The sequence below is a fragment of the Phaenicophaeus curvirostris genome, chromosome 1, assembly GCF_032191515.1.
Source record: "Phaenicophaeus curvirostris isolate KB17595 chromosome 1, BPBGC_Pcur_1.0, whole genome shotgun sequence".
In the NCBI taxonomy this organism is placed as follows: Eukaryota; Metazoa; Chordata; class Aves; order Cuculiformes; family Cuculidae; genus Phaenicophaeus; species Phaenicophaeus curvirostris.
The window spans coordinates 67,997,791-68,015,798 of record NC_091392.1 but is presented as its reverse complement, the minus strand read 5'-3'; the positions used below and the strand labels follow the sequence as shown (position 1 = coordinate 68,015,798).

At 37.0% G+C, this 18,008-nt stretch overlaps 1 protein-coding gene across 3 annotated transcripts in view; it reads left to right on the top strand.

Annotated features, from left to right (window-relative positions):
• Positions 1–17,843, top strand: part of EPS8 (EGFR pathway substrate 8, signaling adaptor) — a 140,829-nt gene extending 122,986 nt beyond the window's left edge. For all 3 annotated transcript variants that reach the window (XM_069861829.1, XM_069861828.1, XM_069861830.1), the window contains 5 exons: positions 56–199; positions 7,381–7,618; positions 11,022–11,202; positions 11,655–11,784; positions 16,358–17,843. In XM_069861829.1, coding sequence (XP_069717930.1) covers positions 56–199; positions 7,381–7,618; positions 11,022–11,202; positions 11,655–11,784; positions 16,358–16,471 — 807 coding nt within the window. In that variant the 3' untranslated portion in view covers positions 16,472–17,843. The remainder of the gene's footprint in view (positions 1–55; positions 200–7,380; positions 7,619–11,021; positions 11,203–11,654; positions 11,785–16,357) is intronic.
• The last annotated feature ends 165 nt before the right edge of the window (positions 17,844–18,008 follow it).

Here is an 18,008-nt window from a genome sequence, read left to right as displayed (position 1 = left end):
ACTGGCGGAGGAAAGTTAGAAAAAAATATGTAGTTAATTTTTGGAATTATTTCAGATCCTGGATGACAGAAAGCAGTGGTGGAAGGTTCAAAATAAAAGTGGCAGCACAGGCTTTGTGCCAAACAACATTTTGGACCCTCTGAGGAATCAAGAAGGTGGTCTAGGATGGTCAGAGCCTGCGTATACCCGCACCATCCAGGTACTGTCCTTCTTTTGAAGTGCATATGTATGTGTGTGGAGGAGGAAGAGATTCACAGGAAAGCTAAAATGTCTGCATGCTCCACTGATACGGCAAAACATTTGTATGTCTTATACAGACTAAGGCTGAATTCTGTATTTCAGAGTCTAACATGGATAAAGTTGAATGAGATACAGCAAAATATTTTCCTTTAAGGTTTTGTTTTTTTTTTTTCTGCATATTTGCTTAGAAGTGGTAATTATGATCCTAATGGATGTGTATGCATTTATTTTAATTGCAAATATCCTTTGTGGATTGGTAGCTGTTGATGCCAAAGAAGGAGTTTGAATTATTTAAGGTAGGGTCATCTTTATTTCTCTTAGGAGGGTGAACACTACCTTTTCTTTTTATTTTCTGTCTTTGTGTGTCTCTATCTTTGTCTTGAATGAATTTAATTACTGTAATTTGGAGTCATAAAAAATAGATGTCTTCGCTTTTGAATTCACAAAGTAGATATTTTCAACTAATATGTCTGTACATCAATAGCACTCTATTCTCCTGATATAATTTTGATTTTCTTTCTTTCATGTTGCGGTGCAGAATTAAGACCTTTTTTGTTGCTGTTGTTTCTTTTATATGTTGAATAGAGTTAGAGGGTAAAATATTAACACCTCCTTCCCACCCTCCCCAAACATCAGTGCAACACTCCACCTGAGTAAGGATTTACTGGATAAAGTTGTAATGTATACTTTTTAGACAGCATTTAAGTAGGCCAGAAGCTCATAAAATAAGAAATTGTATTTTCTAAGATCTGTTTCCTCCTTTTTATCTCTCATGTTTTAAAAAGTTTAGGCAAACAAGTTTGGATTAAACAGAAACTCCAGGCCTGCCTCTGAATCAAACCTTTTCAGTCTAAATGCAAACCAAACTTCTGTTGAAACTTGAAGTTAAATTAAATTAAATTAAATCTAATATTCATTGCATGTGTCCACACACTCTGGCTGATGACTGAAAATAAGAAATGCTATAATGTTACTGTTTACTGTCTCTGCTGCAGACTCATCTTAAAGTTCCAGCTGAATCCAGTCACTATGCTGGATTCTGTGTGCACAGCTATTGAGAGCTGCAGCTTTTGCAGCATTCCCAGATTTGCCATGGATAAGCTCTTGATAAACAGGTCATATACTATTTCTGGCACAAGAATGCGGTAGACCTGTCTTGAGCTTGGTGGGCTTGAATCAGACAGTTTCTTAGTTTTTCCTGTCCTTAATTGTTTGCCTGTAATGTATGAGCTCATTCTAAATTGATTGTGGTTTTTTGCCTGTCTATGAAATGAAGCATGCATCTAGAGTGCTTTTCAAATCTTAATTTAAAGATCTGACTTTTTTTTTTTTTTAAATTTTTATTTGGATGCATGTTATTTTGTGCATTTGGAATTTGCCAAGATATCTTGAGCAGACCAAGTACAGTTTTGAGTAGAAGTTCTTATGCTCTTCTTTGTCATGCACTGCAGGTTTTGAAGTTTTCTGTTTGAAGTAATGATGTGGCAAGGGAAATAATAAAATAATCGTTTTCACAAAGCATTCTCCATGGACCTATGAAAATTAGGGTCAGAGAAAAGCATTTAAGATAACTTTGTTTCTTTGTCCTCAGGCAGGTTGTTCCATATGCTCCATGGTTTATTTTGTTTGTAGCTCTATCGTATTCAAGTGTGAGCTTGAAATACTGATTTAGGAGTATAATGAATTACACAGGATAAAGGGAGTCTTTACCAAGATGTGTCAGTAATGTTGTTCTTAACTTTATGGTGATTATTATAATTTTAGCAGTCATGAGTGTAATAATTTCTATTTCCCTGTGATGGATACACGGTTCATTTGGGATCTGTTTGCATAACCCTGTTTATTTTCATAACAGCGCTGTGAGATATGGTTGCTATTTCAGAGAGAAATGAAGCATTGAAGGGATGACTGCCTTGCCCAAGGTCAAACAGGAGAACTTGTGGGTAGAGCAGGAAATTGAAGTGGCTCCTATCAGTGCCTTTGCGAGACCTTGAATACAAGTAGGCTCAATGCCTGGTGCTGCACAGCTTTTGCTAGTCTCTTAAGTCAGCTTTGGTTTTTGAAAGAATACTTTCAAAGTAGTCTGTCTGCTGCAGTGAGCACTCTGGTCAGCTTTGAGTTACAGATAAGTATTGTGTACAAAGTCAGCATATTTCTTTACAGACTAATGACCTTCAAAGCACAGCTACCCAAAGGATGTTGCCATATTATCAGGAAGGACTGAAGATTCCGCTGAAAGAGATAATGTTTTTATTCATTTATTCTACAGATGGGCACCCTTTCTCTAAGAGATGGATACCTCATTATCACAATTATTCCCAGAGTTGCAAAGTTCATTTGGCTCTTGCTCTCTTTCGTCTCCTAGTGACCTCTGAGTCTACACACCAGAGCAGATCCTGATTTTTCTCAGGATGCAGGTCCCCAATAGTTTTCTTTTTATTATGAACCAGCAGTGGTACTTCACTGTCCCATTATACACGAACATAAACAGTTTCCCAAGTGCTCCGATTTCTTCTTTTGTCAAGTATTGCTGGTGAACCTAGAAAATAATTTATTGTACTATTTACTTTTAACTGTGCATTTTATTAGATTTTTTAATGCTTTTGAAAAATAAATTTGAGAAACATAATTGAGATAGAGGTGTGCATCTTGGGGGCCATGTTAATTAATCTCATTATGCCCTTTGTGAGGTAGACAGTTACATTATCAGTGATGTAAATGAAATCCTGAGGTGCAGAAAGAAAATGTTAAGCCAAGTGCACTCCTGTAGTCTTACCAAAACCACAACTGTCCATGGAATTGTGATGGTATATATAAGAGGCATGTTTATGGTATGTAGACATCAAGATGAAAGTCTCCACCTCACTTGGGGCAAGTGCCCTTTGCATTTCTTCACTATCTGTCATCAAAACCTGTGTTCCAAGTTTCTTTGTTTAGCATCTCTCTGAAAATACCTATGTGGGAAGTTTTTTTCTTTCAAGCACAGAATTTTTGCTCCAAGTTACTGTCATAGTGTCATACTCATCTTTTGCCAACTGGTACCTTTCCTGCTGATCATTAAGTTTTTGATAATTAGAGATGCAATTGCAAGGCATTCATTTTGCAATGGCCAAGGAGATTTCATAATTTTTGACCAAAAGCCAGTATGTCTTTTACCTTATTCCATATCAAATGCACGTTAAAGTTGCCATCAGACCAATGATTTTCGATGACTTTAAAAAAACCCAAAAACAACCAACCAAAAAAAAAAAACCCAAAAAGTTGTTTTCTGTCCAATTCAGCATGGATCCAATCTCAAATTATGGGATGACACTTACTATACAAAAATGTACTGAATACTTCTAAAAAGGATTTGGTTAATAATAGGAATTAGGAGTCCCCATTTGGCCCATAATTATTTTTTTAAGAAATAGGGGCTAATACTAGCTAATACCAATTTGAATAAGTAAATTCTGTCTAAATTTCTTTCTTTCTCTGTCTGTCTTTCTGGCAAGACTCTAGCAATGCATATTTGTAAATACAATAAAACCATAAATTCTTTACGCTCAGCACAGAGTTAGTTAGATGACTTGTAATGGGATTTAAATAGGCACCTGTTTGCCTCTGCATAATAGCTGAGTCCACCAAAGTAAATGCTGGCAAGAGACCTTGCTTGAAATTTGCTCTTCTGGTCTTGTACCTCATTTTCCCTTTTGGGTGAGGACAAGTAGTTGATTTTCTCTTCTCTCTTAATATGAGTTTCAGGGAAATATCCAAACCACAACACAAAACTGAGGCTGAATGATCTGCAGCCCTCTCAGTAAACTTCTGCTGCTGTGCAAGCTGGAATGTGGCACTAAAATGTTCAGAAAATAAGTAAATAAGAAGCTGTATGTCCGTGTTAATTTAATGAGAACATTTCCCAGCAGTAATGCACTAATGCTAGTTATGGTTGTATCCAACACCTCTTGAGTGATAAGTCTGTATTTGCCATAGTTTGAATACACTTTTCCCTGTTTTTGATACCAAAATGTATTTGAAAATTTTTTGTTCCCAGTTTCTTTTTTTAAAGATCAAGAATTAGAGTTGATACCATTAGCACTTATACTCAAATTTACTATTTTGTCTATTAAAAATAGATCAAATCATACTAAGTCTTGATTTTTGGCAAGATGCAGTCTGTAGTGTGTTGAAAAACAGCTTTGGGATATCTGGGTTTTTTTCCTATAAAAACAAAGATTTTCTAGCATAAATAAAGGAAAAAAAAAATCTAGTCCCTTAAGGTTTTCTTATCTATCCAGATTTTAATAAGTGTATCATCACTGTTGCAAATAATGTAAAGGTTTTGTTCTTATTGTTCTACAGTTGCAAGTGTTCTCTACAATCAGTCCTTTTTAATTTTTTTGTTTGGGCTTTGTTTCTTATTAAACCTCTTTCTAAGTTTCTTTCTGGGTAGGTGCTGATTGCTTATATGGTGTCATGTATGTGTGTTTTGTAGCCAACACTGAGCTAACTATCCAAAAGAAGAAAATGAGAATAACTCACAACATGATTTGCTTAGTGATTAAGAAGAGGTGATTATTAGCACTGATGTTCCTTTGTTTTAAATTGCTAATGTGAGTGAAATTTTAGGGGTGATGTGAGGGACAGTTACTTTTTACCTTTCTAACAATACTATTTGATGTGATTTACTGCGTTTTCCTCACAGCAATTGTTGGGAGAGCTTTCAGAGGTAACAAAATTACTCTTTATATTGAACCTCAAAAATTACTCTTTTGGACTGTGTAGTTACCAAATTCCATAATGCATGCTTGTTTTGTTTGTAGCAATGAATACAAGCGATGGAATGTCCTCAAAAGATCTGGAGTTAAAAAAAGAAGTATTGAAAAGAGATATTTAAATGTGATTCAAATGTATAATTGGCTTCTGGTCACTGTTCAAAAAAAATGTGAAAATTATTTCAATGTGGTTTCATCTGTAAATTTAGAATTTGAGTGATTCTTCCCATTTAATTTTATTTTCACTCCAGCAAGTCATTTTGATCAAGCTTGTGATTGCAGTACAATGTTTTTGAAACTGCATTAGTAGCATCCGTTGAGAGCTATATGTAGTGTTTAGCTATTCCTTTTTTTCTGAATTATGATTGTGCTTATGTGCAGTTGATGCCTTGATTTGTAGTGAATCCTCTCTGCCATAAAAAGAGCCCTGCTTTTTCCTTGCATGTTGTTCAAGAAGGTCAGAGCACACATCAGGGTGCATTGTGGAGATAACAGTCTACCAGTCTGCATCTCTGAACAACATTTAAAAAATATCTGAAAAGCATTAGGCTTTTAATATTGGTGAAATTCTTAAATTAATTAATAAGATTTTGAGTATACCATGTTGCATCTATATATCATAAATTGTGGTATACTTACTGTATACCTTGTAGAAGACACTCTTTCACTGAAGGAGGGGTTTCTTACATATATGTTGCTATGCTTGTTCTCTTTTTTTATTGTGTATTTTACTTTTCTTGCATTTGACGTTTTAAAAAGCATTTGTTATCTTAACATTGAAGTAGCAGAACACAGAAAAGTCAGTTGTTTTTTTTTTTTTTTATCTCCTCACAATGCACTACACAATGTGAACACAAAATAATTGAAATGTATGCCTTTGGACAACTAAATGCTAAGGCAAAAACCAAAAACGATAACAAAACCAAAACTAAACTGAAAAGGTTTCATGGGGTTTTAAAGGTATGACTATATGTTTGCTCCAGGAGCTGACTGCTACACTTTAAATGAAAAATTATCTAAAGGAAACAAAAGACTCTTTTTTTGCAGGCTGAATGGACTGGCCGTAGAAGCTGGTGGGATACATTTTCTGCTGGTTAGCTCAGCATAGGTTAGCCGCGAAGGTCCCATTTTGCATTCGCTACAAAATGCCTTGTCCATCAGTTAAACTTACCAGGTTGAGGATTCCTGTATAAGGCCTGTTGCTGACATGTAATGGAATTTTAATTGTTTTCAAGGCAGCAATGTGCTGCTCAAATTCTAACATGTATGACTTCTGTAAGTATTGCCCTACTAGAGCTGCTATAAACTCTCTGCCCCCAAGGAAACAGGGGAGGTATTTCAGGAAGGAGCAATGAATCTGGGGAATGTACTCATCTATTTTCAAACCAAAGTAAGCAGACTTCTCATAACTAAGAAATGAGGCACCTCTATTGAGCAAACAAAACTTTAATATTAAACTTTCAAGCTGTGTTAGTCCAAAGCTGTGGAGAGGAAGCACTGTTAAAACAATGAGATGTGGAGTTTGGAAGAAAAGGGTAGCATAGTTTGCTTACGAGCTTCTGGGCTCATCTGCCATTCAGATTTCTTTCCGAAAATGTATGCTCCTTCCTGAACCCAGTGTCATTCTAAAGGCAAAGGAGGAGACAAGAAATTATTCCTACGAATTATTCTTGAGATACTTACCAGATAGTTATTAGCAGCAAGATAATTTGCATGTTGTTAGAACGCTACAGAAAGGGGAAGGGGGGAAACTAACAGCCCTATTCCAAGAATTGTGGAGTTCGCGTTTTGGGTTCTTGATAATCGGATTGTTGCATTGAGGTGGCACGTAGTGATCCTGCAAAGAGTTGAAATGGCACAACTGAATGGGTAGGAGGAGCAGGAACCTCTTAAATGGTGTCTGCAGTTCAAGAAACAATGTGTTATCCCAGCCTCAGTGACATCTGTGATTTAAACCACTAGTCAGACTTAGGCAGGGCTGGATATGTTTGATTTTAACTTCTTTTTACATAACATCTCTAAAATATACATTTTTATACTGATAAACTCCAACAGTTCAAAAATGTTGGAAGCTGTTCAAATGTGCCAGGTAATAGAAGTTTTGAATTTAAAACCAGTTTCATTTATAGAAATTATCTGTTTGGAAGAAATAAATGTGTTTCAGATTAATTTTGTGTCCAACAGAAAAGGAAATTGATGCCAAATATTGATGCCAGATTAAGTCTTGGCAAATTTGGCACTATATCTGGCAAGTAAGATGTCTTTGTGCAGGAAATGAAATCAGTTAGTGCAAAGCATCCCAGCATTTTCTGCAGGACCCTGAGCTTGTCTGACTTCTTGTCCAAGTTTTGTTGTTGAACCATCTTTCTCTGCATCTTTTCAGAAACAAAGGACGGACTATGTTGCAAAACAACCTGATACAGTTCCTGCTACTCCTTCGCCCCCTCCGACACCTGCACCGGTCCCTGTGGCTGTCCCACTCCCTCCTAGCGCACCAGCACCGATACCAGTTCCTGTGCCCAAAGCACCAGCAAACATCAGCCGCCAAAGCAGCACCTCTAGCGACAGTGGTGGTAGTGTTGCACGAGACACCCAGAGGCAGAAGCAAATTCCTGTGGATCGTAAGTTTGTATAAGAAGGAAAAAACTTATTTCTTCCATTCCTGTGTGTTTTACTTAATCCTTAAATTCCTTAAACCCTTGTGTTTCAGATAAATGTTTATGAAATATTTAGCTTTAACTTGATGTTTAGAATACACATTTTCTACATATATGTGTACTGACCCTTGCTAGTCCCAATAGTAAGTAGGGATAAAACACTTCCACACTTATCCCAATCCTAAATCCTCTCCTTTCATGACTGTCTGGGATCTTCAGTCAGTGGTTTTCAACACTGTAAATGCCCATTCTGGCTAATGTACGTTTTCCACCTAAACTCACTGCCACACTACAATCTAAATTGCTTTTTAAATGAGGCAGACTATTTTTACATTTCTCTCTGTATTGTCTATATTTCTAAGGCATTTGCACCATTCTCACACACATACCCAAGACTTGCAAGAAGGCTACAGGTCTGGCTGATGCATAGGAACCATGTTCTGATAGCGTTACAGAAGACTTGTCTTATAATCAGGTTTCCTTAACATGGTCAAAGCAACAGCAACTGGCAGGCCACTGAGCAAACTTCCATGTTCTTGTCTTAGGAGGACAAGAGAACATACTCCATAACCCTTTATCTGGAAAAACAGGGTAACCTGCATCCAGCATTGTGTGGTAGTCGTGAAGTGTTCTGATTAAGATCACCTTGTAAATATAAAGCCTAACTGGCATTGAAGCTCCTATTCTATAACATCTGAGAAGCAAGTTAGCTTAGGAAAACTTACTTTATCAACCGTTTCTGCTCTGAAAGCATGTTAAGCAATGTGACTGGTTTTGGCTTAAAAATAACTGAAACTTGTAAGCAAGAATTTGCTATAGCTTTCAAAGTAATAGCTGTTAAAATAGTGAGCTTTTTACATTGCAAAGTTGACAGCTTTTCCCATCCTCTGCCTTCCTGCCTTATCAGAAAATCCCACTTCCACCTGAGGTAAAAACTGGCACTGAGCATAATCCTTTCCCCTCTGTCTCCAGTGGCTGGGAAGCACGCGTTCTTGAATACCCACACTCAGTCTGTGGAACCTGCTTTTACATTGCCTGGTGGCAGACAAGCTCTCGCCTAAGCTCTGAACGCAGGAAGGCTCTGGGTCCTTGTTAATATTTTTACATAACAAACTAGCTAGGTGGAAATTATCAATAGAGAACAGCCTGGCAATAGGAAGAGGTTTCACTGACATTTCCTAGGGAAATAGTAGGGCAAGCTTCTGCCTTTTTCATGTTTTGGGCAATTTGTTATTTAAAAACAGAGACCCAGGCAGTTATAAAATATGTGGAAAGTGACAGTCAATTTTTCTTTGTCTCTCTCTGTTTCTCACACACACACAATTATTTTATTTCCATGTAAGAAGCTGTAGCAGGTGTGTTTCTTTGAATATATGATAGCCTTCTCTATCCATTATATATGGAAAATATGAAGACCATCCTGGCTTCAGGTACAGGACGTGAGGTGTGAAAGCTTGTTGTAGACTAGGTTGCTCGTAACTAGTGGTTACAAGACATCTCTTGCCTTCTCAGCCTCCGCTGAGACCTTTGGCCACATTTGAGAGGTCATGTGCACTCCTAGGAGTTGTTGCTTAAGCCCAGTTAATGGGCTTCGGGTCCCTCATGGTCCTCATGGAGTAGCTGCCTCCTGGGTCCCTCACAGCCCTCACAGAACAATGAGTAATGTTGCCCATACCCCTGCTGCCCAAGTACCCACTTGAACCCTGCAGAGAAAATGTGATATAGTACCTGCTTCACACTGAGGGCATCTTGTTTGTTTATGATAATGCATCTAACAACAGTAAGACTCTGTTATCAAACAGCTAAATATTTACCTTTTGATATAGCATTCGTTTAGATAACACATAAAACTTTCAAAATCTGTGTGAATAGAAGGATGAAAGCAATTTTATTGCTCTCTTCCTGTTTGGGAAAATAACTGGTGCATGCTTTGATAACGTTGCCTAAAGGCTTTACTTACATATCCCATTTCAAACTTTCACGTATCGCTGAGCACATCTCATTTTGGTTTCTGATTCACACTCTGGGGAAAAATACCTAACACAATAGGCCTGAATGCCTCAAATATTTCACTAGAGATATTTTGTCCGTTTTCAGCCAGGAGCGATTTTGTAAAACAAAAAAGGAAATATCTCATAGATATTTTTTGTTGTAGTGATTGAAAAAAATAGTCCTAAAAGCGTATGTAAAGCTTGTTTTTACTAACTGGCTAGATATGTTGATTCTTGGAGAGGTTTTGGAAGACTATAAAAGGAAAATAGAGAAAGAAACATTTTTGCTATCCTAACAGTTTTCTTCGTATTGAAGTTGTCTCGTTTTACTCCCTTGCTATCAGTGTAACAAGAGAAAAAGAATAGCTTGTGCTATCTGAGCACATCAGAGAAGGTGACGTAGTCACTGTTTGTCTATCAAACTGAGGAAGTTGAATAAAGATAACTAAAAATATCTTGGTAAGGGAATCCTGAGAATTTTTGAGATCACTTAAAGTTGTGTGTCAAGGTATTTTTACAGTAATTCCAGAGTTACTGCACGGAATGTTTTAACTGTGCTAAATCAGTATTTTCTCTGTGCCTAAAAAGATATTTACACTCTTTTGGATTCTGTGTTTTTTGTGAAATTATACATAAAATTTTTATATGCAATTTAAAAAAAAAATCTATTTTATAATTGATTTGTTGAAATACACGAAAAGTGTATCAGTTTGTTACCTGCTAATGACAAGTAACTGAACTGAATGGGTTTTATGGGTTAGCAAATTTGTAGAGTTTTGTGGTTTTTTTAAAGAGAAAAATAATCTTGCCCAATTCCGCTGTCTCTGGTAAGAGCAACTATGGGTGGTTTTTTTCCTCCTTTTGTTACTGTGACAGCTAACCAGTCACTCCAGATTTGGAGTGAATTCAGATTTCTTAAAGCCCCTTCAAAAATTTGACCGCTATATTAGATATAAGATATGTGTCAGCAGCAGTGAAATTGTTTTTGTCTACATTGATTTGCAGTAAAGATTGAGCTCTAAATTAAATAATTATTTTTGGAAAATGCTGCCGTTTCACACTGTAAATAATCATATTCTTCCTCATCTTCTTTTTTTCCCATTTTTAAAACATACTATTTTTTGAAGAAACACAGTCTATGACAATTGAATAACTCTCTGCCCATTTACTTCACAGCTTGGTGCTGTCAGACTGTTTTACGCCTCTATGCAACATAAAGCTTGTCTCCTCTATCTAGGGTCTCAGTTGAAATTTTGTTTGTTGCTTTTTTTTAGTTTTGCTTTTGATTTGTTTTGCAAAGAGAGGAGTATAAAAAATGAGCTGGCTTTGATAAAGCAACTGTGAGAATAACTCCTGTGGGTCATCTCTGTCTCTAGGCAGGAAATCGCAGATGGAGGAGGTGCAGGATGAACTTATTCACCGGCTCACCATCGGCCGAAGCGCTGCCCAGAGGAAGTTCCAGGTGCCACGGCCAAACGTTCCAGTAGTTAACATCACTTATGACTCTTCGCCTGAGGATGTGAGAGCATGGTTACAGTCCAAAGGATTCAACCCTGTGTAAGTTTGAGGGAAAATGTAGAAAAACTTCTTACAATTAGTTTCTTGTCAGTAATTAGGATGTGCTTTACTCACTTTAAATCAAGCAGCCTACTGAAAATCAAGACATTAGTTGCAACCTTGGAAAAAAGAGTTTGGTTTTACATATATGTATGCATATATTTACATATATAGGTCTATATATAATATATATCCATATGTATCAATGTAGTTATAGAACTGTAGAGATATATTTTTAGGGAAATATATATATATTTATACATACACTACCCATCACCAAAAATTATTTGTTACAACAGATAACAAATGGACTTCAAGAGATCTGTTGCATTAACTTTTGTCTTGATTTAGTAGCCCTATCTGAGAAAACGTGGGATGAAGCCAACCTGCTTCTATCCGTTGGCTAGTGGATTTTTGCTTATTTCTTGTTTGTTCCCTTGCTGTGACCATAGGACTGTCAACAGCCTTGGTGTGCTGACAGGTGCTCAGCTTTTCTCCCTCAATAAAGAGGAACTGAGGACAGTCTGCCCAGAAGGGTCTAGAGTCTACAGCCAAATTACGGTACAGAAATCTGCCTTGGAGGTACGTATACCCTTCTTACTAGTCTAATTCTGGTTTGCTGTTTTTGAACCTATAGAACTGAATAGCTCTTTCTGTGAGGTAGCTGGCTTTTAATCAGTTCCTATCACCCTGATAAACATTATTTCTACCGAAGTTATTTGGTATGTATCCATTGTAACAGCATCTGCCAAAACACCAAAAGGGATCTCTCCCACCCCTTTTAAAGGTTTTCACAAAGCATTAGAAAAAGTGCATGATGGTGCCCAAGTTTAAGACCACTTCAGGCCACAAGAAGTCAAAATGATCCAAAAAGGGCTTTGGGGAAAACAACAGGAGAGAGTAAAATGGTGTTTTTATTGTCTTTTGCTCTGCCTGATACTTGGAAAAGCCACTAGTCCTGGTACCATTGGTGGCGATGAGTTAGTTTTGCTTTATCTTTGTAAAGCAGATTTGATTTATTAGGAGCAAGAAAGTAGTAAAGTGAGCTCACTGTTGAATTTCAAGGCCTTTCAGGTCAAACACTGGGGCATCCATATTGGTGGGTTCCTAAGTGGGGGAAAACACATTTGGCACTTTGTCTACTACTGAGAATTTCTGAGCTATGAATAAAAGTATGGTATCTCTCTCTTCATTGATCTGTGTCAGTTTGATTTAATTACAATAGTATTGTTCATTAAACACCTTAAAAACTTGTAAGCAGAGTTGAGCTAGGGAGAATGTTTACCAGTTTTAAACCACGAAAACTCCAGGTGCATCTACTTCTTTTTTTAAAACTTGCTGTGGCAAGTGGAGGAATGGATTCAACACTGACTAGAGGTGTGACTGACCCAAACAAGAAGCTATATTCTTCACATCCTGTTTAAAAGAAAATCTTGAAGTATAAAATGTATTTCTATCCTCTTGTGAAGCTGGGACTGTCTTGCTTAGATGATATTAAGCTTTAACTACCATGCATATTTTTACAGACGGGTTTATGAAGATGCATATTTTACAATTTATTTGATCAGTGTGGATCAGAGAGCATTACTTTCTAACGCTGTTAAACTTGGTTTATCTCCTTCAAGCTCTGTTTTCCTGTGACAGGAAGGGAGAAATATTTCACTTTTAGGAATATATGTCAGTACAGTCTGATGCAATCCATCATTTCCTAGTGAGGAGTGTATTCTTCAGCTTTTCTGGAACGCCAACAATCTTGTTGCAGTTTCATAAATAAGGCTTCTGTGTACAGACGTGGAAGGTCAGTTTGAAAAGCAGAGTTTCACTGGATTGTAGAAGACTCCTTTTTGTGCTGTTATTGTGTTGGCTGCAGTTAGGTCTTGCTTTGCAGGAAACTGAGTAGTCAAAACTTGTCTAATAAATGCTCTACAAGTATTAATGAACAGGTACTGAGAGTTTAAAAAGGTCATTGGATTTTGTTAGTGAAAAGGTAATTGAAATATTTTTCTGCCTCAGTTATTTGAGGTTTAACTGATGAATTCCAGAATTTATGCAATTCTTGATTGCTTTAGCCTGTTTGCTGAATTACACAAAACATTTAAGGTACATCTCCCTTTTCATCCCTATAATATTCCATGTTGCAGTGTTTAGGAAGGCTGTCCATGTTTAAGAGAAGCTATAGGAATGAGTATCACAGCCAAATTGTCTACATGTGACCTAGGAAAGATGAGTTTGTGTGTTCCAAACAGAGCTACATTCTTTCTGCTCAAACTAGAAATATTTCTAATAACAGAAATGTTTCAGCACACAGATACTTCTACCAGGGTCAGGCCTATTTCACAATTACAAAAATTTTATAAGTGGTTATGGGTTTGATCACCATAATTGTCCTACATGATTAATCAGTGGCAAATTTTCATGAACTTCTACTGCATCCTTTATGTGGTACTTGTGGTGTGATATTGTAGTAAATGACCTGGGTGTTAAGTATAAATAGCATTTACAAACAGAAACAGAATTTCCCCCATGCTCCGTATTACAGAACTCCATGCCTTGTCTTTATTTTTTAGTTCTACTCAGGATCTCCCCCAAGCGTTTCTGGATTCATGTCACTTCTGCAGGCCAGTGAAAGCTCTCCTTCTCAGATTTGGGGCCGCATTCCCAAATTCAGACAACCAGATCTTCACCTTTGTGCAGCTGCAGTTTTCTTCTTAGTGTTCTTCTACCTCAGGCAGCAGAATTTAGTTATTTGTAATTGGAATTCCAATTTTTGTTGGAATTTATTAATTTTACTCTTCTGAGGAAAAAAGTAAATGGGTACCACACTTTAAATGTTTTACTTTATTTTCATGGTACTCCATTCAGCCCAGAATCACAGTAGAGTTTAAAATATCCAAGGAAGCCAAATTCCTAACAGAGTTTTGTGGCCATTGTATAAACATGGCCAAGTAAAAGACTGCAAGTGTGGGGAAAATATTTGGGGTTTAACAGCTTTCTGGGCCTGACCAAACAAAACCAGAAGGATAACTGTGTTTGAGACCAGTGTGTCAAGACAGCAGAAACCTGGCCATAGCCAGGGCCAACACCTTTCTGCCAGAGGAAATGGTGGTGGCAAGCAGCAGTGGTGCTTCAGGAGGAGGCAGCGTGCACAGTCTTTATACTGTTCAGAGCATCCTTCTTGGGAGCTGTTTTCTGAAGCTGCTGTAGAATTTCATATTGTATGCCAAGTACAATGCATTACAGATACTTGGCAGGTCATATGCATTTACTTCTTCATTGCAAGTATCCATGATTATGAGTTTTTATGTGTTCATTTCCTTAACTTTTGTTAGCTTTTCCAGCTCTGGTGTTGAAATGCGCTACAGAAGATAAGCATAGAAACACAATATCCTGAACGCTACCTTTGTCATCTCCAGGAGGGAACACTTCAGGTCCACATTCTCATTGTCTTCCTACTCAGTCAACGGGAAGCATGAGCACACGTTGCTTTAAAGCCAAAAATGGTTTCTGTCTAATATATATTTAAATCGCCTGGAAGAATAGCTTGTTCTCTTTGACACTTCAGTGAAAGGAATGACCCAGGCACAGAAGTAGGATTAATCTGTGGAGTTTACTGACACCTCATGATCTGATTATAGAGGCTCAGCTGGGTAAATCACTAAGGCAAATGTCTGGCAGTCTGTTTCAAAAATTGCATTTCTAAGAACAGCCGTAGGGTACTTGGCTGTGTTGTACCCTGCCTGTGAGTAGGATGTGCCTGTTGTGCTGTGCCACATAATGTATTGCAGTTGGCTTAGTTGAGCATTTCAGGCTCATCAGACATGCTGTTACTGATGTTATCAGGAAGGTACACTGTTTCAGCCTTGGCTCTTTCAGGAAAATATTTCTACATGACCACTGATAAAGCACGTTGTTGGGTATCTGCTGATGTTTTTTATGCATAACTTCAGTAACAAGTGACTTGAACTTCCTCTGCCTCTGAAATCAAGTGGGCAAGGACAAGAAGAATTAAGATAAATAAAACTGTTCTCTTACCTTCAGAGAGTCAATTATAAGACCCCTGCTTTGCCCTTCTATTCTGGGAGAAGAGAGCAATGGTAATTTATTTAAGAGAAGCACTCTAGCCTCCCTCTCTGTAGACACCTGACCTGTCTGCCAGGTATAGGTATCAGATAATGCATTGTAATGGTTATAATGGGATAAATCTAAATTAAATTTTGTGTAATGGGATAAATTTTCAGAGTTCACAGTCAGAAGGATTTTCCCCTTGAAAGTCATGAAAATTTAAAAAAGTTTCTGCTTCCTTATCCAGAGGATATTTTGGAAGCTAGGTTTGAAGCTTGGAAGGTTGTGTCATAGCCAAATAACATGGTAATGGATATAGCTCTTGTTTTACAATCCTCTAATTTTATTTGAAGTCATGCACATTTTGGAAAGTTCTGCTCCAGTGGGTATGTGTCCTGGCCTTGCTAATAACTCCATTTATGTTGTCAAAGCAATGTTTGCAGTTAGCTCAGTAGACCTGTTTTTCACCCTAAAGGGTGAATTAAAACCTTGTCCTCACAATATTTCACTGTTACTGACATAGTAATATGATTCAGTTCTTATTACTGTGCTCCAAGTTTGGAACTTGTGTCTCTGAACAGCAAACACATGGTGGTGTATTGTGTAATGTGAGATACTCAGACCGAATCCTTACTTAGGCCTTGGCTATGCAAACTTGTTATTTACATAAATTTTAAATCACCAAGGGTTTGTGTCCTTTTATTTCTAAATATGATTGCCCTGTTTTTTAAGTACTCATGGGTGGAATCCTAACAAACTTGATGAGCTTTAACTCTGCTTTTACTGAAGCTGTATTTCACCCCGTATATAATTAATACTTCCAGTGACTTGCATGCGATTTAAAGATGTTCAGCTGTGCTGAAAGTCAAGCTGACACTTTTAATAGTTTGCAGGCTCTTTTCTGGTCCACGTTTAAGGGTACTGCAATTACTTTTCTATTCCAAATGTTATTAAATAAGAGTCTTAGTGCATTTTTAGTTCTGGACCTGCAAGGTGAGTTTAACTTCTTCAAACATCTGTTTTAATAAAATGCTGGCAAAGGAACTGTATCACATATCAAAACCACACTCTTCTTATTTTTCTTCGCTTATAGGCTAACAGTGGTAGTTCAGAACTGCAAGAAATTATGAGAAGACGACAAGAAAAGATCAGTGCAGCTGCTACAGATTCAGGTGTGGAGTCCTTTGATGAAGGAAGCAGCCACTGAATGTGTTTCCTCTTTTCTTTAATTCCGTTGTCTGTAATATTATACTATACAGCTTTGCTTTAGGAAGAAGTGAAGGGGAATGTCTTACTACATGTAAATGTAACTAGTCACCATAAAGAAAATTTACAGTAGTTTCCACACAGGTACCTGCTGCTGGCTCTCATGATTAAAAATGAACAAATGAGATATTCAATGGAGATTCCTGACAGGTGAAAATATTGGCACGTGATTCTGTTACACCCAAAGATGGGTCTTCATTTAATGGAACTAACATGACAGATAAACTGGAACATGTCTTGTGATTAATCTGAGGGAAGCTGAGCCAGAAATAAAAAAGCATTTGAGTCCTTCAATAATAAAGATTCTGAATCTCATCTCTTGCTGCAGTGTGCAGTTATGTCTTTTTGGCTCAGTCTTTTTTGTTATGCATTTGGCTGCAGGACGTTTACTTAAGTTGTTGATGACAGTAATCAGAGAGGAGATGTTTAGAGAATGAGCAGCAGCCCAGCACAGACTGAATCTTTCATCATCACTCCTGAGAAGTTTTATTAATAATGATGCTATTTATAGCAAAATAATATTCTGTACATTGATTTTATCAATAATTCACTCACGATGAACTATAATATTGCACAAGAAGGAATAACTAGAAAATAGTAACAAAGCTCAGCTCAAAGAGGTGATCAGATCTGCTGTAGGTAGCCATGAAACAATTCACAGCACATTTATTTTTTTAATATACTTGCATTTTTTTTTGTTTGTAACTTAACCCATCAAAAGAACAGTATATAATCTAGACTTCTCTGTGTGTTGATGCAGATGTTAGGTTTTCCTTATGTAAAAAGCTATTGTTCCTTAATAAGTGTAATCTTTTGGAAAAGTGGATTCCTGGAAGCAGAAGGGGGAGAAAAGGAAACATCCCTACCAGCAAAATTTATTTTTGAAGATGCAGTGATTTTTGTCTCAAAATGTTCTGTTATTTCACATGGTCATGTGATTTTATATATATGTATTATATATAATATCACTTAATTTAGACAAAATTAATCATCTAGTTTGAATAAGTTTCATAGTGCCTTTTTCACATGAATCAGCTTAAAGCCTGCAATAAACAGTATTTCTTGTCTGTTAAATAGTTGTATGTTTGTGACTACGAAGATGGTATTGAAATAAGAAAGCATTCCTGATTTTTGCCATTAGTTTGCTCTTCCTCTGTGTACAAGGGAAAAAAGAGTCCTATTCATTTTTCATAGAAGACAAATTAAAATCTTAATAAAGGTGTTTAGTGCCATTTATTGTAAATGTCCTTACAAATGCTTCTTTTGTGTGTTATGTGTATATGTATATTTTTACATTAAATATCTATTCAGTATGCCTGTGGAAAGTATACAGGTTCTACACCTGTCATTTAAATGTAGTCTCATGCAGAAATAGGTCAAGAAGTGACAAACCCCTACCTGAACACTCCAGCTGCCATGGCATTCAACAAGAAATGGATTCTTGTCTTACCTAGTGAAAGAAATGCTGATTCTTGATT